The sequence below is a fragment of the Gallus gallus genome, chromosome 26 (assembly GCF_016699485.2).
Source record: "Gallus gallus isolate bGalGal1 chromosome 26, bGalGal1.mat.broiler.GRCg7b, whole genome shotgun sequence".
Classification (NCBI taxonomy): Eukaryota; Metazoa; Chordata; class Aves; order Galliformes; family Phasianidae; genus Gallus; species Gallus gallus.
The window spans coordinates 1,691,186-1,716,591 of NC_052557.1; the positions used below are offsets into that span (position 1 = coordinate 1,691,186).

General features: G+C 53.5%; 3 protein-coding genes across 7 annotated transcripts in view; 1 reads left to right on the forward strand and 2 right to left on the reverse strand.

Annotated features, from left to right (window-relative positions):
- Nucleotides 1-23,189, reverse strand: part of MTCH1 (mitochondrial carrier 1) — a 29,739-nt gene extending 6,550 nt beyond the window's left edge. Inside the window, exons 1-12 of one of the 5 annotated variants that reach the window (XM_423245.8) lie at nt 22,588-23,189; nt 21,580-21,664; nt 21,363-21,469; nt 20,860-20,937; nt 20,493-20,550; nt 20,089-20,140; nt 19,667-19,726; nt 17,856-17,949; nt 17,622-17,669; nt 17,361-17,428; nt 16,566-16,641; nt 10,042-16,137 (exon numbers count right to left, since the gene is read on the reverse strand). In XM_423245.8, coding sequence (XP_423245.4) covers nt 16,063-16,137; nt 16,566-16,641; nt 17,361-17,428; nt 17,622-17,669; nt 17,856-17,949; nt 19,667-19,726; nt 20,089-20,140; nt 20,493-20,550; nt 20,860-20,937; nt 21,363-21,469; nt 21,580-21,664; nt 22,588-22,977 — 1,191 coding nt within the window. In that variant the 5' untranslated portion in view covers nt 22,978-23,189 and the 3' untranslated portion in view covers nt 10,042-16,062. Of the gene's footprint in view, nt 1-316; nt 16,138-16,565; nt 16,642-17,360; nt 17,429-17,572; nt 17,670-17,855; nt 17,950-19,666; nt 19,727-20,088; nt 20,141-20,492; nt 20,551-20,859; nt 20,938-21,362; nt 21,470-21,579; nt 21,665-22,587 lie in introns of those variants that run through there. The other 4 variants (XM_040652927.2, XM_046904224.1, XM_015299132.4 and 1 more) reach the window with 4 other exon arrangements.
- LOC124416953 lies at nt 10,837-12,421 on the reverse strand. The gene has a single exon (XM_046904226.1). The coding sequence runs from the start codon at nt 11,974-11,976 to the stop codon at nt 10,837-10,839; it is 1,140 nt and encodes a 379-aa protein (XP_046760182.1). The 5' UTR covers nt 11,977-12,421.
- Nucleotides 23,190-23,229: 40 nt separating the features above from the next.
- On the forward strand, nt 23,230-25,163 carry SNRPE (small nuclear ribonucleoprotein polypeptide E). Its single transcript, NM_205250.2, has 5 exons — nt 23,230-23,342; nt 23,481-23,507; nt 23,864-23,926; nt 24,126-24,204; nt 24,881-25,163. Exons 1-5 carry the CDS (start codon nt 23,289-23,291, stop codon nt 24,934-24,936), a joined length of 279 nt encoding a protein of 92 aa, NP_990581.1. The 5' UTR covers nt 23,230-23,288; the 3' UTR covers nt 24,937-25,163.
- The last annotated feature ends 243 nt before the right edge of the window (nt 25,164-25,406 follow it).

The window sequence follows — 25,406 nt, forward strand, 5'->3', positions numbered from 1 at the left end:
AAAGTTTTCGGGCAATAAACAAAACAGAACAAAACAAAAACCCCTACAAAATAATAGCAATAAAATAAAATAAAAAAAACCCGCTCCGGATCCCATCAGCTAAAGCCAAGTCTGCAGAAAGGTCGCGTATTCACCAAGAACGAAAGGACACACAACAGGTTAAACTGCTGCCGTCCGGCGCTGACCGGCTCTAATCATACCAAGCCGATGTGTAAAACCATCCGCCCGTCCAAAAACAAATTAGACAACAGTGCTCGCTGGTACTTCAGCAATGCACGAGGAAGGAGGGCTGTTTTACTGAATGCAGCCAACAAACCTTTCCGTCCGGCTGTACCGTGCAGCCCCGCGGCTCTGCGTGCACCCAGCAGCCTTACCCTGCTAACACAAAAGCTCGGTTTGGCAATTCCAGGCATTTTCAGTGCTCAACATATGCCAAAACTGCCCACTCTCTCACTTTGGTCTCCTTCCAAAAGGTCCTTTTTTTTTTTCTTTTTTTTTTTCTTTTTTTTTTCCCCTCCCTGCTACAGCCGATGCCACGTCAAGAAGGGAGAGTTGGGCTCGAACATGGCCGCAGCCTCCCAGGAAGAGCCAAGTCCCAGCGTCCTCGCTTCCCCCTTCCAGGCAGAAAACAAAATGGCCATGCAGCCATTTTGTTCGCCGGAGATGGGAGGGAAGAAGGGAAGGGAGGGGAAAGGGGAGGGTTGGATGCAATGGGAACTGAACAGCTTGGCAGAGATGCCCGGTTCTGTCCTCCCTGCCTCCTGCTGTGGGTTGAGTGGCCCTGTCCAGCCCCATTGCTGTATGGGGCCGTGGGTCGGGGTTTCCAGCACATGTGAGCTGGTTGAGGTCCTGGAAGGGGTTACGTGTCTTTGCCAGGTCCTGGCAGAACCTCCGGCCCCACCACGACCGGCTCCGTGGGGTTGTTCTCTGTGACAGCTCCCGATGGGAGCAGGGCAGGAGAACGGAAACCAACCTGGTAACGTCCAACTCCTGTACTTCCCTGGGAAGGAAACGGTGTAAATAACACCCGCAGGAGAGTGTGGGAGGGGGAGAGGAACCCGGGGCAGCCAGCGAGGCCTTTGGGACAGAGGTTCCCAAGTGGTTGGATATGAAGAACGAACCATCTGCTCTCCCTTCCAACCCAAACCATTCCACAACAGCCATCTTTGATGTTCCTGAGCAGCGTGTGGGCATCGCCTTTACCCTGCCCATCGTCCACAACGTAGGTGAGGTCTCTTTGTGACTAAAACCAGCCCAGAGGAGGTGGTCAGAGAGGGACACAGCTCATGGGAGAGCACCCAACACAGGGCAGGATAAAGCTGTGAGAGTCACAGCTGTTCCCAGGACTTAGGATGAGTGAGAAATCCCGGTTACAAATCCCATCCCTATGGATGAAGGGAACTGTAAATGCCACAGCCAAGCACAGCACAGATCTTGTGGGAAAACCCTGTAAGGAGGGGTGTTAATTGGACAAGGCACTCCGTGGCATTTCCAGATGGGATAAATTAAAGCACCAGAGGACAAAGCTGGTAAGCCATTGAGTCAGTGGAGAGGACAATTATCCTGACGAGTAATTTGGAGCAGAATTGCAATGCCAACGCCACCGTGAAGAAGCCAAGGATGCTCAGACTTCTAATAACTGCTGTTTCTCACTATATCCCCAACCTCCTGCAGATGATCCTAAGATCTCCAGGTGAAAATGGTTGTGGATTTATTACTTCTTAAATTGCTGGGCTTGATTTTCTTTATTTGAAGAGGAGCATCACCTGTAGCAAGCTGTCAGCATTTGTCCCAGCTGTTCATGCAGGCTCAGTGGGCAGCTGTGAGAACTCCTTCACAGGTAGGTTTGTGCTATTTGTGCCAACAAAGTTTGGGAACTTTGAAGGTATTTGAGAGGTCCAAGTTTTGTTGGTTTCAGTAGGGTCTGGGACAGCAAAGCCCACTGATGAGGGGTTGTCCTCATGGCTTCCAGTCTGCAGCCTCTGAGCTGCACTGGTGGTAGACCAAGGCTGCTTTTGTGGCTGCATCCCTCCCACAGGACAGGACTCTTGCTCTCAATGCTCTCTGCCTCAGACATTGCTGCAGGGGCCTCCCCGGAGCTCTCATTCAAGGCACACCCTTGATGTTGCTGTTCAATCTCACAGTGCTGTGAAGGGTTCACCGGATGAAAGCTAGTCAAAAACCAGGAGCATGGCATTGGTAAGGCATGTGGGCCCCTCGTCTGTCCCCAGGAGGCTCTCTTCGTCAGGAAAGTAATTACTGAATGCAGGAGTTGGTGGTCATCCTTCAATGCGAGTCTACTTTCTGCCAAGGATGGTTGTTTGATTGTAGATAGAACAAAGAATGCTGTTTGGCTTTGGATCAGAGATGGATGGGAAGAGAAAAAGACTGCCAAATTCTGTTTGAGACCAGGGCCCTTCAGACAGGGTCTGTGATGCTGCCAGGGGTCTTGCAAGCCAAAGTCCTTGTGCTTTAGCTCTGTTTTTTCTTACCGTGTTGTACAGCTGTGGCAGTCAGCTGCTCATCATCATGTGTTTGTGTCTTTGGACTTCCTCAGCATCAAAGCATTCCCTCTGGCTGTTTACTGGAGTCTCTTCGGGTCTTTTCCTTCTGGTTACTCCTTCAGTGTGAGCCCATACAAATGTAGCCCCACTGCCTTATTGCAGATGCTCCTCCTCCCCATGCTGACCATTTGGCTTCTGGCTCATAAATTTTAGAGGGGATGAAAATGTGAGTAAGAACCAAAGGAATTTTCATCCTTTGATGATGAGAAAAACTTTCCTTTTGAATGGGGAGGAAGGGTGTCAGCTTTTTTCCTTAGTTGATGCAAGCACACGGGTGAACCAAAATGCCTCCCCTGTATATCTGTGGGCTGATTCTTTTCTTCTTCAGGCTTGTCTGGTGGCACTTCTCCCCCTTTCCCCTTCTCAGAAGTCTTTAGGACTCCTCCTCTGTTTTTGTCTATGGGGGATGATGTACAACAACAAAATGATTTGGGAAGGAAAACAGCAGGCTTAACACAACTGCGTTGCCGAGTTCCTGCAGCTAGTCTCATTGAGTCATTTTGCCTTTGTTTTCTCCTCTGGGAGATAGATACTCCCTACTTGGGATGGTGGGAAGTTTAATTAGTTAATCTGCTAATTAACTGAACATGTTTTGAACAATGCATTTGCTTGAGGCAATAGATTTCATGAAGGTCTAACATTGGCTTTGGATGGATGGGCTCCTGGTTCTTATCAGCCAGGACACCTCTCCTTCTACCAGACAGAAAAGAGCTGAACTTACCTGCACTGCTCACACTGATGCTACAGCTCATCTGAAGCACAAATCAGCAGAGTTCTTCCCTGCCTTTTTCTCTCACCAACACAGCTCTGGGGCTCCAGCCCAAGGAAGCAGAGATCCAAGATAGCCTTTTGGACAGCACTGCCACAGCCATCTGAAACCCACATCCATCTTACGCTGGAGGACTGCATACACCAAACTGCACACACCACTTTTCTTCTAGGAGGTGGATAACGGTAGGGAGCATTCTGCCTGCTAAGGTGAGAGGTAGCTTCATTTTCCACATCTCTGGGACTCATTAGATACTGAATTTGAAGCTGTTGCTGCAAGCAATCCCATAAGCCAAATTATTTTAGATGTTGGTCAGTCCTGAGCTCATCCAAAGACCACTGAATGCATCTTCACCTTTTGCATCTGCTGAGGTGAAGTCACAGCCCACAGTAAAGGCTGTAACCTGGCTCTGATGGGTCCTAACAAAGATGGGACCATTGGTGCTTATGGAGGTTGTTTGCCCACGTTTTCTGTAGTTCATTACAAAACTTCCCTGTTCCAACTCAGAAACCATACAGATTCCTAATTGCAGCCAAGTTTGACCACAGATACCAGAACACAGATCAATCGCTTTTCTCTTTCTTGATGCAAAAATGCCTCAGAGAGATAATAGCAATAAGTCTTTGCTGACTGATGGCATTGTGTTGGCTTTGAGCAGCCCGTGGATTGGCCATCCTCCACTGCCATTTCCTAAAAGCAGTATTTTTCTGGTTGTTTATCTTCCCCAGCCTTGTATGCCGCCATTGCCCAAAAGCCCCTCTCTGTCCAGGGAGAGGATTTACTGCTTCTGTTTAAGTAGTGGCAGAGCACAGAACAACGGAGGCCCTATGCAAACATGTGCTGCTGTTTTCTTTTGCTTTCCATTTATTCTTTAGTGGTAAATCACAGCACTCGAAAGCAAACAGAAATCAGAAGATCTAGGACCCAAAGTGCTGTCTTGAGCCATACAACAGGGGATGAAGACAGGTTGCACTGAGAAGTTAAGCAACAAATGGCCCTTGAAAGCAAAGACGTTTCATCTCTAATGCATGCCTCAGATTGTTTCTGGCTGGGTTTTGGCTCTCTTTGAACAAGGCAGAAGCTTTGTGCCTGGATTGCTTAGCACACAGAAGAGATCTGGGCTGAGTGTGTACTCTGCTTCGGGTAAGGACTGTCTTTATCTCCTGTGCGTGGATGGAGTACAGTGGATCCCTCAAGATGTTCCAGTGACAAAAGGTGACACAAGCAAGAGCTTGTTTACATGGTTTGAGTATGCAGGACATCAGGGCTGGGAATGGTCACTGTCAGACTTTGTCTCGACTCCACCACCAAGCCTGACCCTTCCAAAGACCCTAAAGGACCATGCAGGCTCACGCCACTGCATTACGACAGATTGATCCACATGCAAGCTCCTTCTTTGACCTCATTTCAGCCCAGGCTGACATCTGGCCCTGTGTTTTCAAGCCAATGCTGGGCTGACACAAGCTTTTGCATAGTTGGGCAAGATTGCCACGGGAAAGAAGGTGGAATGACTCCTCGGGAAGCAGCATCAGCACCTATCAGCTGTAATCAGCATTTCTACACAGCAAGACTGAAAGCCTGGTTCCTTCCATGACCAAGTGAGACAGCATAACCTGCACTCAGGATCAACACAACTCTACAGTCTCATTGCGGCAGCCAAAACCAATCCACCTTTATCTACTTACAGCAGAGCTGAGCTCAAGGAAACAGGCAGTGTCTGGAAGGCTGAGCTGATCAGCACCGTACAAAGATCTCCCCAGAAAGTGCAAAGCCCTTTGGAGAATATCCCCACCCACTGTCCCTTTGGGGAGCATCTTCCTGGGCTTGGTGCTGCCATTCACTGTGGGTTTGGTGGCCACACCTGTCTCAGGGCTTTGGCTGAGTCTATAGGGCAGAATGTAGGCATGGTTGTGGCATCCATGGCTCAGAGCAAGCCGTGTTGTTGGGCTGCATGGGGCAGCCACGGCAGACGCAGATAAAAGCAGTGCCTGAGAGGCATCTGCCTGCAGTGGGGTGTGCGCTGCTAATGCGCAGGGATGAGCAGATGGGTTGATTACACAGGGAGAAATGGACACTAATCGTATCCAGATTCACCAGCTGCAGGATTTCCTCCTGAGCCCTGAAGGACAGGAAGCCCTTACCTGCTTCTTTATCCTGTCTCTGTTCATTAGGCCCTTCCCCCGCCCTGGGAACCACGTCTGGGCTAATTCCCTGCACCCAGACTGCAGAGCCAACATCCAGATAGGAACTCCCACAGTGCTCCAGCACAGCTGGATGCAGCTCCAGCCCAGGGACCTATCCTGTCTTTCAGCTCTGGCACAGCCTGGCTCATGTTTTCCTGCTTGGGGAACCCACTGCAAGACTCCTCCTGCCTTCCATTGCCTCTCTGAACAGTGGGGAACAATTTGGGGCAAATGAGAGCATGTTGTGCACCAAAGGCTGCACTGGGGATCAGTGCATCATGTGCCACCATGTCCTGCATTGAGATGCAGCCACTTCTGAGATAATGTCCAGTATGTGTTTGGCACACATCCAATGAAGCCAGGGAATAAAGAAGGATTTTGCAGGCTTAAAACATCAGAGGCAACCCTCCAGCAGGCTGCACGATGATTCACTGGACTGAACTGGGAGGTGATGCTGGAGAACTGGACTGCACTCTTGTTTCTGGGAGACTGAAACGTCTGGAGTGGTTGGGTTTCATAGCCTGCTTAGGTCAGCAGTGCCAGCTTGAAGAAAGGAGCGGAAACATCCCACCCTCCCTTATCTGCATCTCTCTGCATCCACCCCAGCTCTCTTCAGCCCCAGTAAGCTGCTCCCAAAGCAGCATGGCTGCAGGGATGGCCTGAGGTGACCCCATATGGGGGGGTCTGAGCCTCATCCTCATCCACAAACAGGAGCCCTGGGAGCAGATGCATGGCAGTTCAAGCTGCTGGTCACGCTGGTAGCAGCATTGCCCTCACTTTGGATGGAGTCTGCACATGAGGAATAAGCTTGAAAAATGCTACAGCTCAAGCTGTTGCTTCAAGTGGGGCCTTGGGGGACCCTTTCTCCTTGCATGCTGAGGGTGCCTCTGTTCCCAGCCCTAGGCTTGTGTTGTCAGACTCAGTGTGTGCCAGCTCCTGCACCATCCCTGGATGCCATGGGATGCCACGTGCTGCCCCTGCGAGCTGGTGCATGGATCTGAGCAAGCCAAGGCCGAAGGAGAGGAGAACCACTCCCTGCATTCTTGGTGTAATTCCCAGAACCTTCCTGCTCAGCCAAAGCTGCTTCAGGTCCCCGTGCCCGGCACTGAAACATCAGCACAGCCATCCTGTGAGCTCAAATCACACCCCAGGATGCTGACTGAGCAGTCAACGACGCTGAATGGAGCCGTGGCTGCTCTGCAGACCCCTCCAGGCAGGAGGAAGAGGAGGAAGCGCAGCACTTGGCACAGCCTTGCAGGTGAGGAGAAGCCTCCTGCCCTGTCCAACCTCTTGGGCAGCTCCTCTGTCCCTAGCACAGCAAAACGGTGACACTGATGTGCTGGCAGCAGCCACAGGATGCAGCAGCACCTGGGTACAGACCTCTCCAAACCACGAGGTGGTGCACGCAGGGTTACACTTTGTTGTCATCATCTGAGCAAATATGCTATGTCTACCTCACCCTGTGCAGCATGCCCCTTGTTGGGCTGCCTCTACTATGTTTTCTGCACACAGGACTAACTCATGAGTTCCCACAGCATGCCAAACCCAGCATGCAAAGTGCAACCCTCACGGGCTTCAGTGGGGCAAGCAGGCGCTGCTCAGTGCCCATGGACAGCCCTACAAAACCAAACCTTGCTTTGTCCTCCCCCACCTCACTTTTCACACCAGCCACGTAACACCAAAGACAAAGAGCAGCCACGAGCAACCCCACAGCAGCAAGCCAGGATGGTGGAAGAAGTGGATGGAAATCGGAGAGTGAAAGAGGTGATTTATAGAGAGTAAAAACGGCAGCAAGAAAGGTAAATAATGCTGATTCTTGTAAAGAAGAGCTGTGGGGTGGTTCGATGGTGAGCTGGCACTGGGTACCCCGTGTCCCCCGTGGTGCATGGAGCTGTGAGCATCATCTGTCCCTTGGATGTGTTTCTACTGGGATCCCACTCAACTTGTGCCCCCAGATCCACTGCAACGAGCTGGCAACTACTGGGAAGGCCGAGGAAGAAGCCCACAAAGGCCAGGTTTGTTCCCCCTGCCTTTAACATCCCGTTTCTCCAGCAGAAGTGATTGCTGGAGAGGTAAAGCTGATTGTACGGACCGTGGGCGATGGTCCCCATGGGCTCAGCCTGCACACAAGCAGAGCACAGCGGCGCTGCAACTGCAAATCAGGCAAGTTTCACCAGAGCTTCAAGTTAAAAAAAAAAAAAAAAAGAGGGAAAAAAAAAAAAAGGAAAAAAGGAAAACACAATCCAGGCTCTGCCTTGGCCAAACCTGGCCCTTTTAAGGAAAGGAAATTTCCCAGAGCCACCCTCGACAAACCTAGAGGCCCAATCCTGCTCTCAGGAATGTCAGTGCAAATCTAGAGCAGCTCTGCCGGCCGCTGGGGGGGTTATGGCAGCCGGGTGTGCATCCAGCCCTGCAGGGGAGCTCCTGCTCTCCCCCCAGAGATGGTGCAGCCAGGGAGCAAACTCCAGGTTCAAAGGCAATCAGCATCAGGACGGTCTGGACTGCCAGTTTCAAGAATTTATCCTTTTTGCTGAGCCATGTTCTGGAAGCCCGAGCCCTGTTTTGCTGCGAGCTGCATGCAATAATACAGCTGCAGCCCTTGGCTGGATGGGGCCACACGGTTTGCTTAGGACATATCAGAAGCGTCTTCCTCGAGTTCAGATTTTTTCTGCTCAAGGGGCTGCCCGCTGCAGAGCCCTACGGAGCGATACCAGCAGCTTCAGTGGGTTTTTTTTTGGCAGCAGCCCTCTGCTACTTCTCCCAGGGCAGCAAAAGAAGTTGGGGGCAAAGTGGAAAAGGTCTGCTTCCACCCCAGCCCCCGTTTATGTCAAAAATCTGCAAGGGAAAAGCTAGAGCGATGAGGAAAATGCTCATGTTCCCTCCTCATTAACATTAAAGGTCTGGATGTAAACCAGATGTAAATGGGCTCTGCTGCAGAGGGTATTTTCTGCCACGTTTTGGGGCCAGATCTGACCGCCCCCAGTTCCTGCTGAAAGCAACGTGGGCATTCAGCTCCGCAGCCAACCGCTGTGCAGCACGAGAGCCAGGGACCACAGCGAGGAGCCTCAAAAATGGGAACTGCCAGCAAAGGCCACGGCCCTGAGCTGCACTCCCCCCGAAGAGGAGGTTGGTAGCTGCATTCAGAACCCACTTCAGCATCTCCCTGCATCTGCTCGGCCCGCTGCAAGCACTGCTTTGCCTTAGGGCTGAAGAGCAAGCGAGTGGGAAGGTTCAGAGCAGAACCAAAGCACCCCAGCATCCAAAATGCAATGCACAAAGCAACACAGGTTGCTGCCAGGCCCATAAGGCACCCAGCACCTGAGAAAGCATCTCTAGGAGGTGAGTGGGGTGCGAGACAAAGTCGGGGATGTCCCCTGGAGAATGGGTGGGAGATGGAGGTGAAGCTGAGCTGGGGCGTTTGGGTGCTCTGCAGCCAGTTCAAAGGCTCTGCTGTAGGGCTGTGCGTCACTTGCAGAGAGAGAGAATATTGTTTTTGGAGAAGGGAGGAGGAGGGGGAAGCCAGGAGTGGGGAAGGAGGAGGAAAAATTTGGTGAAGGAGGAGGGGCGGTTCGCATGGCTCCTGAGCACCTGCATAGTGCGTGGCAGGAAGGAGGCAGGGGGACCCTGCCCTGCAGACAGGCTGCTTTTGTTGCATCCCAAACGGGCCTCAATTAAGTCTGACAGAAAGAGGGCAGAGTCCCACACGCTACGGCCAAAACCCCCGAGCTCAGCCAGACCTGGAGAGCTTCGGCACAGCGGGGAGAGGTGTGAAGCTCCGCGAATCGCCCTCTGCAACGCCCCGTGCCTTGGCCAGGCAGCCTACAGCTCCCAGCTGGAGCATCTCCAGAGCCTGGAGGCCACCACGGCTCCATGACAGCCCTCCCTGCGGCTCCCTTGCCCATCATTGCCCAGCACAGCCCTGTGCCCAGCTATGGGGCTCAGCTGCGGCCCCGCGCCCATCCCGGCACGTCGTGCCAGCTTCTAAACAGTTAACACCAACAGAACCAGACTGCAGCGTTTCCCTCGTCCCCAGATCCCTCCAAAAAAGAAAAGAAACGATCCTCTTATCCTCTCCTCCACCCACCTGGGCCACCTCCTGGCACCACCCCATGCCCACCACCAGCGCGGGGCTCGGGGGGCTGCGGGTTCCCACCACGCTCGCCGCGGCTGCCATGTTGAATTGCAAATCCGACATGAGTCGACATCTTTTTTTTCCCCCCCCCGCCCTCCGTAGTGGAAGCGAAAAGGACCCGCGTGGGGGACGGCGGTGAGCGGAGCGGGAGGAAAAAGCACCTCGAGTGGTGCTCCGAGGTGGGACACGAGGGCACGTCCCTCCATGTGGGTCAATCCCAGCCTCAGCAGCGGGGAAGGGGTTTTTTGGGGGGAGAAGGGCGGATTGCAGCAACAACAAAGCGCCGGGCGGAACGAAAGGCTATTTCAAATCAAAGGCAAAAAGCACCCCAACCAACAACCAACCAACCAACCAACCAACCAAAACAATGGAGAGCCAGGTTCCGTTCCGTACCGAGGCAGCAAGAGGGGATGCACCGCCGGGAGCGTGGTTGTGTTGTGGAGCAGTGGCTGCTTTTAGCTCCGCTTATCCGGACGGTCACCGGGGAAGGATCCTTTTCCGAGAAAGGCCAGTTGGAGTGAGACAGCTTTTTTTTTTTTTTTCCCCTTCTCTCGCTCGCTCTCTCCCCTTTCCTTCTCCTCTCAGCTCAACGCCAAGAAATGGGCGGTGCCTGGATGCCAGGCTCCATCCGAATGAGACGCCGAAGGCCGGGGCAGGCTGGCACAAAGGCGAGCTGGCAGGAATTCCTGCACTCGGCGCTCTGAAAATCCACCCTGAAGAGTTCTGCCCCATTTGGCCCCGAAGGGCGCGAGCACAGAGCGGGGGGGGATAGTAATAATAATGGTAAAAATGGGGCAGAAATAAAGCTGGGACCTTCCTGTGCGTCGACGCAGGTTAAACAAAAGGCCTGGGGACGTGGATAGGGCTCTGCGCCCCCCCCGCCGTGCGCTCCTTCCCGCCCGCACGCCCCCTCGTCCCGCCTCGTGCTCGGTGCAAAAAGGGCAAAAAAAGGGCAAAAAGCCGAAAGCGACGCGCCAGCCACGAGGGCAGCATGGCAGCAACCGCCTCCGCGGGGGCAGGACGGGGGCCGTTTGTGTTTTAGGGCGTATTTGGGGGCCTTTTTGTTGCTGCTGCGAGCACATGGGTTGCGCCGATGATAAAAAGGGAGTCCCGGCGGGCCGGGGAGGGGGGCCGAGGGGCTGAGAGCGCTGCTGGGGAGATGCCAAGAGCACGGAACAAAACACGTTTTCATCTCGCCCGCACCAGGGGCCGAGGGGCGGCCGTGCACCCCGCAGCCCTCCGGGGGAGCTGCTGCCAAGCCCGCCTTGGCACGGCAACCCCGAACAAAGCCGTCACCCATCCCCGAGCAGGCGCTGACAGTAAGCAAAGTGACAGGCGCATCTCCCGCATGTTAATCCAAACGGCGAGGAGCGAGCGGTGCCAGCATCCCCCCCCCACCCCCCCGGCCCCCCTTCCTCGCATGCACGCGTACCCCCGGCCCCGTCCACCCCACCCTTGGCACCCGTCGGCCTCGTGCGGGGCCTTCCCTTCGGGCGGCTTTAAATCAAAACAAGCGGCCGAGCTTCGGGGGGCGAACGAGGCCGCTCGGCGTTGGCGGTACCTGTTCCGTTCCCGCTGTCTTCCTCTCGCCTTGGATGCGTGACAAGAGCCAACTCGCCTCTGGTGGGCTCTGGGAGCTGCGGGGCTGTAACCCTTTGCAGGAAGTTGGCACGGCTCCCAGGTAGGACTCGACTCCCACATGGCTCCCCCCAGCAGCCGCCGCCGCCGCTCCCTCCCCTCCCTCCTCTCCCCACCCGCTCTGCCCCCCGAGGCCCGGCGTTGCCCCACGCTGTTGCCCACGGGGCCGCCCCACGCGCCGCCGCTCTTGCACACGTACCCGTGAAGGATGACCTGGGCAACACCGAGCACAACAACTTCCTGCTCCGGCTCCCTCCAACGCCTGTTTCCACGCGGTGTGCGGCGAGACGGGGGGAGCTGGGAGGAGGTTTGGGGGTTTGTCGTCATTGAATCATGCTTTTTTCTTTTTTTCTTTTTTTTTTTTTTTTTTGACCATATATATATATATAAAATATATATTTTTTTTATGCCGGACCCAACACGGAAGGATGAAAAATGGGGCCAGAGCAGCTCCAAGCCAGCAGGACAATGCATGGGGGGCGGGAGGCGAGCGCAGCTCTCGGGATCCATCTCGCCCGCCCCGGTTCCAAACCCCACGGCCTCATCCATGCGGCACTCCTGAGTTATTCCAGTCCGGGGTCCCTCCGAGCCGCCCAGAGCATCGCAACAGGAAAGAAAGAAAGCACGAGAGGGAGAGCGAGGCAGAGTCCTCACAATCGAGCAGCGAGAAGAGCAAGGAGGAATTAACATCCAATTAGCGCCGTGTTTAACGAGGGAGACAGAGGCGGCTGTTGTTTTATTGCCCTGTTCTTTTCAGGCACGTCTGACAGGCAGCGGGGAAGGCACCCCAGCTCCAAGTGACGTCACCATATTTTATTTTGTTATATGTTTTCTGTTTTGTTTTTCTCCTTTTCCCCCCCTTCTTTCCTCTTCCAAGTTGCAAGGCGAGGTCTCGGCAGCGTGGCCAGGGCGACGCGGGGCTTCGGGCCGACGGCTCCGGCCTCCATCCCCCCCCCCATCCCCAGCAAAACAAGCACCGACCCCGGCCCGAAGTCTTTGTTCTTCCGAACGATTAAAAAAAAAGAAAAAAAAGAAAAAAAAGAAAATAAACATTCAGGTCGACCCGGAGGGAGCCCGGAGGAGGGTCCTGCGCTCGGCCCGTCCCTGCGTCCATCTCGCTGCCGTTCCTCTCCCCAGCCCGGCTCTCTCGGCTTGTAAAACTTTGCTGCATGTGACGCTGCTCCCAACCTCCTTTGGCAGAGTGACAAGAACGGCGCTGCCGGGATCGGAGAGCGCAGGCGGCTTTTAAGGAAGAAACTCAATTCGCCCAGATTACAGAATTAGGGATGTTTTAATCAAGGGACCGCGTGGGGCTGCCAGCGGGCGGCCGGGAGGGACGGCACCGGGCTGAGCGGCCGTGAGGATGGCGGTGCTGCGGCCCCGTGTGGGGCTGTGCTGTGGGGAGAGGAGCAGTGCTGCAAACAGGGGAGACTTAATGTCATGTCCTCGGCTCTCTCTCTCCTCCCCCCGGGGCGGGGGGGCCGTGCGAGCAGGGTGGGAGGAAGGCCCGTGGGCCTCGGCCTTCCCCTCAGCACGGGGTCTCGTCGCAGGGAGGAAGCCAGGCCGCGGGGCCCCGCGTGCTGCTGGATGGGGGGGTTGGCTGGGGGGAGCGGGCAGAATTTCCTCCAAATGGCTCTGCGTAAAGCAGGGGGGCGTGAAAGGCTGCTCGACACCTCCTCGGAGCTGCCCGGAGGCTGTGGCTGTGCGTGGGGACACGCGGCTGCACGGCGGGCTGGGCTGCAGCTCAGTGCTTTGGCTGCAGCCATGGCTGCCTTTCGTCCTCCTCTCCAGCCAGGATTTCCCCCTGTTCCCTCCCTGCCTGCTCTGCCTCTCCCTCGGTGCCCCCCGCAGGTCCCGCTCGCTGCTCTCCATCACCTCCCACCTCAGTCCTGCCCACCCTCGTGCCTCCATTGAGAGGGGACGGCTCTGTGACCACCATGCCCCCGTCCCGATTCCCCACCTTCGACCCTTCCCAGCAGGTCTGGGCTGCACCGGCCAGCAATCCAGGGGTTATTTTTATTATCGAATAACCACCTGCCTCTATGGAGCTCCCTGCTGCAGGAGAGCCACACACAGAGGCTCGCAAAGGGCAGCAGTGCTGCGGGGGCATTGCTTGGCTCCCCACGGCGGTGACAGCACTGGGAAAGGTGTGCTCAGGTCTTTTTTAAGGGCTTTTAGCAGCGGAGCTCTGCACGGGAAAAGGGCCCCAGGGAGGCTTAGGGCTGCCTTGACCTGAGTTTCCCTCTCCCAGCTTCAACCTCTGTCTCCTTTGTCCCCTCGGCAGCTGGGAGCAGATGAGGCCAAAGTCCCGGTAATCTCCGCTTTCCACTGGGGAATGATAAACTGCAGGCACGGGGCGGTTGCAAACTCCACCCATCCCATTTCTGTGCTGGAGAGTCAATATTTAAACACAGGTTTGCTTCCTGGCTAGATAGAGGAGCGCCAGGGCTGTGCATGGGCCCTCGGTGCCGGACCCAACCCTCCTTCCATCCCACTTCATTTGTTCTCCCAACTGCAGTTGCAGCCCTGAGCCCCTCTGTTGTGGCAGCAGGGCCCCGTTATCGCCACCTGCACTGCAGGGGTTGGGCACCCACCAACAGGCAGCAATTAAAGGGGAGGGGCTGCCCGGGTGCTGCTTTCTCCTCGCTTGCTTCTGGTGCAGCCACTGTCCCTGTAGAGGGACGCCTCAAATGAAGGAAGGGACGAGAAGAACCAGAAAGCAGGAGGTAAGGAAGTTAATGACTGTAAGAATGGCAGCCCCTGCTCCAAGGTCAGGCTGAGGTTGTGCATTACCTCCTGTGTGCGACCTAAAGGCCTTTGAAGCCTGGTTTTCATTGAAACTGATCGAAAGCTGCGTTTAAGAGTTGTTTCTAGCAAAGTTTGTGAGTCACAGGGAGTTGAACAGAGGTGGTTACAAGAAATAGCACTTTTCAATGCAGTAATGGCAGTCAGGGTGTGTGTAAGGTACAGGTGCTGCAGGAGGCTTTGGAGGTGTGTGACCAGCAGAAGGTGGCCTTTATTTTTGAGGGTAAAGACCAGGTTCCTGGGCAAAGCACTGCCTGATGTGGGCTGTGCAGCACCTGATGTTCAGATCCGCTGGAAATCAGCTCATGGGTTAAAAGAAATGTCTTAAATGGAAACCGTTCTGGAGCAAAGGAGCCCGTTGTACAAAACAGATTAACGTTTCCTTAGAAAAGACAAAGAAACAAGTAAGGAGGGTTGTTTTATAGCTGTATTTTGGAGCATAGTGAAATCCTCTTTTAAAATAATTTCTGGTTAGGGGGACAGGGCCATGCATTGAGTGTTGTTACTGTAACACAAACCGTATGGGAGGGAGGGAGGACAGACAGGACTGACTTCACAACACCAAAGGGAGCTTTTGGGGACAGCAGCCTCCACGTGCGCTGGTGCTGCCCCTGCCTGCAGCCTGCTCAGGGCCCCAAAACCTCCTCCCAGGGAGTGCAGTAACACATTGAACTCTGTGCAAAAGACTGCTTCGTGGGGAACTGAAGTGGGGGAAATATGCCTGGCTGTGGTAGCAGCTCAAACTGGGGGGTGGGGAAGGGGGGTGGGGGGGGTGGGGGGAGAAAAAACATCAGTAATTCTGAGGATAAATCCTGCACTGCTGTTACAGGTGAGCTCTGCTATGCAAGGCTGTGTCACTGCATGTGTGAGCAGCCTGTGGCTCTGTTCCCAAGCCTTTGTCTGGCTGAGATTTATTCCTTTGCTTCAGACAGTGATGGGCCTGGTGCCTCTATTGCAAGACAAACCCTTCTGCTTGTAGCAGTTAGCAAATCAACACCTCACAACAGCCCAGCACCATAACGGAACTCTGTGTTTGCCCATCAGTGAAGCAGTGATGCCCCTCTAGATGGGAGATGCTCATGTGATGCAGCATGATCCAGCATGGAAACACTGTACCTGAGCAGGGGCTGATCCAACCAGGGACCAAACCCTCCCCTTAGAAACATGCACGCTGCCTGCAGTACACCCAGCTTCACTGGACTGTGAGGTGCATCCTATATGCACTCCTCCCATTGCAAAAGGCCTTCCCACAGCAGACACCATGTGCCATACACGTCCTTCCGTAAGTGCCTTCTCCATCTTCAAGTCCTGATGCTGTCCTGGAGTCAAGTCATAGCTTTCTCTTAAGGACACGCGTTGTACTTCGTTGCAGTGGGACTGTTTCTCCTTTCTGTTGTGCAGTTACTATTTCCCTTTCATGCCCTAGGGAGCTGGGGTGCTCCCTAGTGTTTAGATACCCTAAAGTATGCGTCTCAGTCTTGACCCTGTCCAGCACAAGCTACCTGCCATACACATCAGCCCTCTCCACGAGAGACAAGACAGGAGCTGGCTGTGCTGCTGTCAGGATCTCCCAGCAGGGCAGCCCTGGATCTCTTGCTGCTTCTCAGCTTAGGCAGAACGAAGCAGTCTTTTGTCCCTGCATCCTGGGGCTGGTTTCTTTAGCATCGGAGCATGTTCTGGTTTCACAGACTTTCCCAGTGTCTTCAGATTCACAGCCCAGACCAGAGAAACAACATCCTTCTGCTCTCTCTCCTATGCATCCTGATCAAGATAGCCATGAAGAGGGGGCTTTGACTCAGCTGGAGCCTGAAGCCAGATCACTGCAGGCCAACTGGGGGTTGGCCTTGCTGGAGAGGAGGTGTCTTGTCCTGGCACCGCAGACTTTGGATCAAAAAGAACAAATATACATATGGAAACAAGCTGAGGGTTCTTTGAGGAGTCCAAGTTTGTACTTCTCCCTGCAAGCTGGGGTCAGTCGATAGGGAAGCAGGCTGCTTGCATGGGTGCTCTGCGGAAGAGCAGGCTGGAGCCACGGAACAGCTGCCCCTGAGGAGGAAAACAATGGGGTTAGGGCATCCATGCTGAAAAGATGCTTTGCTGGTAGGGTCGCAGGGAAGGAACGAGATATGTCTGCTGCAGGGCTGCCAGCCCTGAGCACCCCTGGTTGCTACAGAAGAGAAAGTGGGACTTCAACCCTGAGGGCATTGGGGTCAGGAGCTTCTAACAAGGATGCCTTTTGGATAGGGCAGAGCTATGGGGCTTTGCTCTATGCAATGCCTGAGGTTGCAGGCTGCAAGCTAAGGTAAGAGGAACACACCAGTACTGCCATGCCTGGTAGCAGTGCTGTAGCTGGAAGGATGGAAACAGTTACAGAGTACATCCAGGATGCAGCACAGGTACACCCCGGGCAGTGCCAGAGCCCTCAGGAAGGAGTGGAGGGAACCCAAAGCACGGTGTGTGCCTTGCTTCCTCACCTGGCTACTGAGATACCTCCAGCAATGGATCCAGGATGTGAATGCAGGAGCATAAGGAGGGAGGCCGGCACGCAACCTGCACAGCAATGGAAAAATAGCTGAGATGATCTGTACAGCTGTCACAATACCGAGAGATAACACAAGTGTAAGTGAGGACACAGACATGGTGTCTGCACTGGGCTGAAGGCCAAATGACCAGCTTGTTACACTGCAGCGGATCATGTAATTTAATTACCCCAGGAGTGTGCACACAAGGAGTGTTACCTGGATACGTTAAGAGTGCAGGACTATATGCTATATCTACACCTTCAAGGAGGAGCAGATATCAGGACAGCATTATGCCAGTGGGTGAGATCCAAACCCATTCCCATAAGCACGCACACAGAAAGACACAAGAAGCAGCAGGACTGGGAAAGCAGGCTGGGTGAAGGAGTTACTGCTGCATGGTCCTGTTTCGACCTGCACCTGTCTCCCTGTGCTGAGTTAACAGCTTTGCATTTCTTCATGCCCGTTCCCTGGTGCCAGCATGTTCCCTTTGATCCCTTCTGCCTCTGGTCTAGTTCAGATCAGGCTGCACCACCACAGCTCTCCCAATTATTCCTCTCCATCTGAGCTTTCATTCTGCTCGTCTGCACTCTCTGATCTAACACTGTAAGTAAACTGGGATGGGAAACCAGGCGACTCTGCAAAGTGCCACACAGTTTATGGTTCTGCATGAAAGCTTTACGATTATTAGCAAAGGCTTCAGACAACAAGAGGCTGGAAAAGCATTAGATCTCAGTGTGACAGACATACCCGCAGTTGTTCACTGCCATGAGATCTCCCACGAGAAGGAATGGATACGTCAGCATGCTCATAGCAATCTGAAAGCACAGAAGTCTGGTAGCATCTCTGACGTTCATGTCAAAAGTTCTAGCTTTTGCATGTTAGTTAAGTTATCCTCATCTTTGGATGTGAAGTACAGACTTCAAATGTACCCGCTTTGCCCCCAGACCGCGAGCTCTCACCCCACAGACAGCAGGAAGCAGAGGAGTGATGTGGCAGTTGTCTACATACCCCCATCACAAACTTCGTGTAGCTCCGGATCACCGATGCCTGGCTGAACTGAAAAGAGAAGCCAAAGGATTATGGAGGAGGTGGATAATACCAGGCTGTCCCTGTCGCTACGTGACATCCCTCTGAGCCTGAGATTAGTCTGTTTCAGTGTTATTCTCCCCTCCCCATTGGTGCCTCGCAGCTCGAAGTGCTTGGTACAGATTCCCAAACCCTTTTCTGGGCAGTTCCACTCACGTTATCATCCACTGCATAGGTGTTGATGAAGTGAGCCAAGAGGTTGCAGCACCAGAGGAAGATGACATCCCCCAGGATGTGAGGGACTAAACCTCTGCAATGGCAAAAACACAGGTGTGAGGTGCAGAAGGGTCCAAGTGCTGCCCTTGAATCCCTCCTTTTCCTCTGCCAACACGGAGGAATCCCACTCCCCAGAATACATCTTTATTTTGGGAGGAACCGAAAGGAGAAGGGGAGACTTCAGGGAAGAGCTCTCGTGGTCCTCAGGGGATCAGTTTTGTTTCCTTCTCTGATTGCTGCAGCAGTAGAAAAGCAGCTGGGAAAACATACTCTGAACCAGCCTGCTCCACTTGCTATTTTATTGTCAAGAGCATTTCAGAGCCCAGAGAACACTGTCCTGCTCTGCTTGCAGCAGGAGACTGCTGCAGATACCAGGGGAAGCAAAGTAAGTCCACCCACTGAAATATCCTCTTCTCTAGCTGGGCATGCCCTCAGAGTGAGCGTGTGCCACTGTTATGGCTACGTAGAGGTTGTCAGGCAATGAGAAATAAGTGGTCCTCAGCGATTTTAAAGGAATTTAGATGGCATTAGGAGTGCTGAGATCAAAGCAGCAACACTTTGGTCCTGCAGATGTAGTTTGTGTTCCCCTTGTGGCAGCGTGATTTCCTAGCAGAGTTGCAGAGCATACATAACTTCAAAGCCCTCTTGAGACATTTTGTGTTGTGTTAGAACCTTTCCTGCGAACGATTAAGTTTAATTAGGCTACCAACAGTGTTTATTTTATGTGGAGAAAGGGAACATAGCCAGCTCCTTCCACGGGCTGTTTTCTAGAGAGCTGAGGGAGAGGGGACTGAGGCCAAAGCTCAGGGAGCATCCTGGAGGAAGTGGTATTCAGTGGTGATGTGGAGCTGCAGATCCTGCAGAACAGCTGTAGGCTGCAACAGTTAGATGTGGTGACACTCGATTAAGGGGGGGTCTCTGTAGACCTCCAGCTCTTTCCCCTTGGGGGAAAATAGTGAGCCACTCCATTCACCTCTCCCTCATGTGTTCATGTTTCATCTGAAAGCTCAGATTTTTGTGATTCCAGAGCCAAACACATCAGGCCTGAAAGCTCCTCCTGAAATTTCAGAGCTGCCTTTACCATTGTTGAAGTAATAAAGCAAGTTTGCTCCCCACCAGGAGCAGAGGCAGCAGGAAGCTCTGTCTTATAGATGTGAGAAAAAGTCCAGAAGTGTTAATTAAGGACTGAAGCAAGAAAGTGTCTGCTGGACTTCAACTTTAGTGATGCTGTCAGTTCACAATGCTTCACGCATGGGGTCTGAGCTCCTTTGGGCAAGCTGCTCTGGGCAGCACACTGCAGTGTCCTGCTCCTGTCAGACAGGCAAACCTGCTGCCAGCATGAACCACCTGTTCATTACAAGCACCCACGGTGCTTTTCAGAGGAATGTGCTTCTTATGCAGGCCCTGGCTCTTATTTCAACAAGGAGCCTCATTGTTGCACTCGAACTTGGTGCCTGTTGCACAAACAAATGCTTTAAATGCTCCTTTGCTGAAACACAAAGAAGCATGAGCAGTGTGGGGGGTAAAAGCTAAGTAAAAATACTGAGTTATCCCTGGGCTCTAAAAGTATGACTGAAAATAAGATCAGGGGAAAACTTAATGGTCAAACTGGAGCTCTGTCAAAGGCACAGGTTCAATCTGTGCTCACAGGAGTGATGTGAGAGCCCTGCAGTCAGACAAGGTTACGGGTAGGAGGGAGCTCAGGGAGTCATCAGCACCTATGGGAGAAGGTATTCAGACCACTCACGTACACAAAGAATCCCAGGATCCCTTCCTCCTTGAATATCCTGCCGATAGCACTGAATACACCACTGCCAAGAAAGGAGAAGAGCTATAAGCACGTGGGGGTTGTCTCTCAGGTGGCTTCCCTTTCTATTAGCGTTTAAAACAAGAAGGCAGGAAGCTCACTGAGTAGTTAGCAAGGTGCATTGCAGCCACCAAAAGACCCACTGGCACAAGGCTGAACTGGAAGGGATTCCAGGGACAGAATCCAGCCTTCCCACATCCCTTCACCCCGCTGTCATCCACCCTCTAAACACAGCTCAGATTCATTTTTCAGTCTCCCAGACCTCCTGGGTCACCATATCCCCCCCACAGCGTGGGAGCACCGGGCAGGCCTGACTCCAGGACTTGGTTTTCTGTGCCCAGACTCTCCAGAGCTGCAGCCATTCACCTGTATTTGACTTCCCGGCCGACAAACTGGACCATGCAGCGCATAGAGATCACTAAGAGGAAAGAAAGAAAGGAATTGGAGTTGCAATGGATGCAAAGGAAAATGCAACCCAATCTTTTTGCCATCCCTTTTCTTCATGCAGATCAGCTCCTCGCAGTGGCCCTCATCAATGCAAGGCACATTACAAACTGGTTCTCTCCCTCGGTATGTAGTTATGGGTCGGTTCCTCGTGGCCAATCTGAGTATCAGCCATCCCAATGCTTGGGACCCACATCTGTTCTGTGGTTTCATACAAAGCCACTTCTGTTCACATGATGCGCTTCTCTATCAGAGTTTTGGGGGTTGTCCTCAGTCAGGGCAGGGCTTCCCAGTCTGGGGAGGACAGGCAGAGGGATAGGACTCACCGTGCAGTGGATGTGACACAACCCGGGACACGCACTGCATCATCATCTCGTGAGATGTCTGGGGAGAAAATGGAAGACTTGCATGAAAAGCTCCTCCTGTGCAGATTGGGTCCTTTCCCTCAGTGTAGCTAAACCCACTTCAGATCCCAGACCTGCTTTTAAATCTGTTTTTTGTGGTAAGCCTCTATTTCTATGAAATATTTCACATCTGCACGCAGTGGCTACTAAATACCACAGCCTTTTTACCTGGAATTTCTCCACAAGTAATTCCACCCACAAGCCACAGTTTAAGGTGCCTCTGTTTTCAAGGCACATCCCCAATGTGATCTCCCTCACCACTCACTGACATTGCATATCCATTTCTCACCTCTTTCACCACTTTCCTAAGGGAAGTCTTCACATCATCCTTGTTAGATACGTGCTCCATGTCCTCCAGTGGAAAGGCCTGAGGAGGAAGAGCAGAAACATAGTCAAAACTGATGGAGATGCTGACCCTGCAAGCCCTTGACTTCTGAGGAGGGAAACCATCAGCAGCTGTGCTCTAAACTGCAGGGGAAAAAAGATCCAGGAAAAAAGGAAAGACGGGAGAAGGATGGCTGGAAAGTAAAAATGGATGAAAACTGTCACGAAACTGCTTGCCAAAGACAAAAGGCAAGTGATCGCTCAAGTTAAACTAAGATTCCCAAGCAATAATAAGTTTTGGTGATATGGGGACTTTTTTCCTTTTGTCCTGGAGGACTATTTGGAGCCATGAGGAGACAGCACATGCAGTCATGGCTGGCTGCAAGCATGTGCAGCCTCTGGGGCTCTGCTGCAGTAGCACTGGCTGCCTCAGCAAGCTGATTTATGGAGAGAGAAGCCGACCTTTACCTTCTTCACGCTCCCCCTGGTGATGGTTGATAAAGTGCTTGAGATGAGGCGAGGAGTAAGGCCACGGAAGAGGCCTCTCTTCCCATCCACCTTCACAATGTGTCTGGCTGGGTAAGAAAACACCAGGCTGCTGTCAGTGGGGAAGCAGCCGACCCCATGGAGAGCACTGTGCCCTGCCAGAGCACAGTCTGCATGGGCTGGTCGCAGGAAGACTCACCGTAGGTGAAGAAGCCAGGCAGGTACAGTACTTTTCTTCCCAGTACATTTCTTCCAACAGTTGGAGGTAGTGGTTCGTGCCCGACCTGCAGGAGAAAGCCTGTGAGCAGATCCCCAGTGCAGCTCTGGCAGTCCTGAACCTGACAGACCGCGTGGCCTCAATCCCATCTGAATGAGCTGCTGAATGGCCGTGTCCCCCTCCATCACCCTATGACAGATGGGGGCCCCATGATGTGGGCAGTCCTCTTCCTGTTACACAGGGTTCCTGGGGTACAGAAGGCCCTCATCCCCCTCATTTTATAGGGGTCCCTATTACAGAGGGGTTCTCAGGATGGAGAGGGATGAAGACCCACAGTGCTATATAAAGATTTTCAATCCTTTGTTATATAGGAACCCCCACTGGGTGGGTATCTTCATCTGTCCCATTCCATGGGGTCCTCACTCCTGTCACATAAAGAGGTCTCCACTGTATATGTTGGTCTTTGTCCCTCCGCTATGTGATTTCCTATTCCCTGTTACGTAGCACTCCCTGATGCAGAAGTATCCTCATTCCCACAGGGCTTCCCCAGCTTACAGGCACCTCCATCCTCACAGTTACAGGTGGGATCTCCCTGATACGGGGATGTGGTGACAGAATGCCATCCCCATCACACACCTGGATCCTGTGCTGCCCCCCACCCCATTGCCCAGGCGCTGCCCCCGCAGGGGGGTCCTCCCCTCCCCTCCCTCCCCACGTTATGAGGTCCCACTGCTACATATGGGGGGTTCCCTTTGCACAGGGGTCCTCATACCTCATCCCATAGCCCCCTGTAAGGAGGAAGGGGTTCCCCGTCATTACACAGGCCGTCACCCCGTAGAGATGCCCCACTCCCCAGCGGGGTACCGCCGGGGGGCCCCTCCTTCCCCAGGATGTCCTCATCCCCCCGCACACCGCGGCCTACACCGCAGGGGTCCTCCCTGCCCCCAAACGGGGGTCTCAGCCCCCACACGCCCCCACACGGCCCCGGACCTGGACGAGCAGCTTGACGTAGAGCAGCGGGTGGCTGGCGGCGGCGAGCCCGGCGCCCAGCGCCACGAACAGCCCCTCGGTGCCCTCGGCCCGGCCCGGCCCGGCCCCAGGCCCAGGCCCGCCGCCAGGGGGCGCCCGCGCCACCGAGGGCAGCGGCGCTTCGCCCGCCATGGCCCCGCCGCCGCCGCCACTGCGCCTGCGCCGCCCCGTGCGTCGTGCGTCACCGCGCTGTCGGTCGCGGTGGGCGGGACCATTAGACGAGGCTTGGGGGGGGGGGGACAGCTGGCAGATCGCGGGGCGTAGGGAGGCTGTGACGGTGCCTGGCGCGCCGTTGAGACTGGATTTTGTGTATGCCTTTGTTCCTGCAAATATTTTATGTTTCCATTTCATGTTTGTATTCTATTTAACATATTGTATTCGCGTAGTCGTAGTCTGATTCCTCCGCTCGCCCCAGCAGCTCTCGGCCGCGTTATTAAATTAACCCGGTGCGGGACAGCAGTGGTGCGACCTATACGTGCGCGGCGGGAGCAGTAGAGACGCGGTCCTCCCGCCTTCCTATAGCGGCCGCGTAGGCTGAGTCTTCCAGCATCCCAGCGTCCCCTGCGCGCTCCCGCCCTGTGAGCGACTTCCGGTGCGCGCTGCGACTTCCGGTGGAGTGTGTGGCGGCGGGAGCGTGTGGTGGCGGCGGGTCGGGAGCAGCCATGGCGTACCGCGGGCAGGGCCAGAAGGTGCAGAAGGTGATGGTGCAGCCCATCGTATCCTTCTCCGGCAGGGCGGGGCGGGGCAGGGGTCTGCGGGGCGGGGCCGACGGGGAGCGGAGGGTAGGATAGGCCCTGCGGGCCCCGGGGCCGTATCGCTGAGGAGTTGTCCCCGTCCTTAACGCTGCGCTGCAGAACCTCATCTTCCGCTACCTGCAGAACGTGAGTACCGCGGGGCTGCGGCTGGGGAGGGGCGGGGCGGGGCGGGGTTCGCCTTTCAGGGGTTCGCCTTTCGGTTTGTAACTTCTTGGCGGCTCTCAGAGCCCGTCGGCATTGGATGAAGGATTGGTGACTGTTTTAAAATGCGCATTCTGTGTGTAGCACGCACCCAATATCCCAACACCTACGAGGTTCTGCGTTTGGAAGTTGCTCCTTGGAGTGTTTCAGAGCTGCAGTGGCTGCTGGTTGCAAGGATTTCTTAGCATGCTGCTAGCAAGGCTTTCTTAATGCACAGGGGAGAAGAACAGTGTTGCTTGAAGTGTTTGTTTTCCAGTTTACTCACCCCCAACGTTTTGCAGAGGTCAAGGATCCAGGTGTGGCTTTATGAGCAGGTGAACATGCGGATAGAAGGCTGCATCATTGTGAGTACCAGCATGTCCCCATGTTACTGTTGGCTTTCCCATGTTCACAGGTCTGATTGCTACCAAGAAAAAGTAGTGCAAGGAAAAAAATATTCATACTTCTCTAATGATTAGTCTTAATGTCTAGCCTGTGTCAGGAAAGCTGATGATAGTTTGAACTGCTGTTGCTGAACTGAGTGCTTTTGCTGCTGATTTTTAGGGCTTTGATGAATATATGAACTTGGTGCTGGATGACGCAGAGGAGATTCACTCCAAAACAAAATCAAGGAAGCAGCTGGGTATGTCAGCATGTTTGTGTAACCTGAATGCTCTGTGCTGTGAAAGCTGGTTGGATGAGCCTTGCTGGTAGCAACACTTGAAGGTAGAAAGCACATGCCAAGTGTTGGTTTGGAAGTACAGTGGGTAGATGCTGGCTCAATCTGCTGTTTTTTAAAGGTGGTGATTTTGCTGAATGTAAAGGGGAATCTCTCTGTGCCTGAGACCAGTTGCTATTTTTTCACATGCTGTCTTTGTGCAACTGAGGTGTCTGGGCGAATCTGATCAAAACTGCTTTTGACTGCTTCTAAACTTGGTAGCCCGAGCAATTCTCACACCTGCTGGGCCAAAGCAGGAGCCATCTGAGTGGTGGTGTTTATTATTTACCACTGCTGGCGAAGATAAAAACGGTCTGTGATGAGGGATGTGTGGATTTAGGTCAAGATTTTAGCAGGGACAGTGTTCTGCTGGAGCAGAGATGGTGACTGAGAGTTGAGAATGGATTGTGAGTGTGGGCCCTGCCCTGCTGTGCTTTTCATGTGGGGCTGCCAGCAGGAAAGGGGCTCAGTGCAACCCTCCTCTGCTGTGATGGGGACATCTTGCAAGAATCTTCTGTTGTGAGATACTTTATGAAAGCATGAGGTTATTCTTGGATTCTGGGGTCTCTCTAATCCCCCATTTCCTTTCTCTGTGTTGCAGGTCGGATCATGTTAAAAGGGGACAATATCACTCTTCTACAAAGTGTTTCTAACTAGAAATCACTGTTCTTCACTTAGGGCAGTGATTGCAGTTCAGGGTGGTTTGGAGTGAATGAAGAAAGTGCTAGTGGGAGTGTGACCTGCTGGTAGATAGAAAGATATGTGTAACTGGTGTTGCATGCTGAGCTAAAAAGTCTCCTCCTTTTGTGGGAGTAATTTTTTTTGTAGTTTGAAACAATACAGGATGTATTTCCCAAATAAACATTTTTCACATTGACTGTAAACATAAATCTGCTTGTTTTTATTCTCGTCTTTCTGTGACTGGAGAAGGCAGAGAAGTATACATCAAGTGGTTTGCTGTGGATCTGATAAGTTCCTGATAACTCTGTGCTTTTTGGGAAGTTCCATGTGCAATATGGGGCAGGATGGGCTCTGGTGTCACTGGCAGACTTGAGCTTGCATGATTCTAATTAAGTCTGTTAGAGGTTTTACAGGCAATTACCCCCCTTTGTTGTCACAGCAACTGG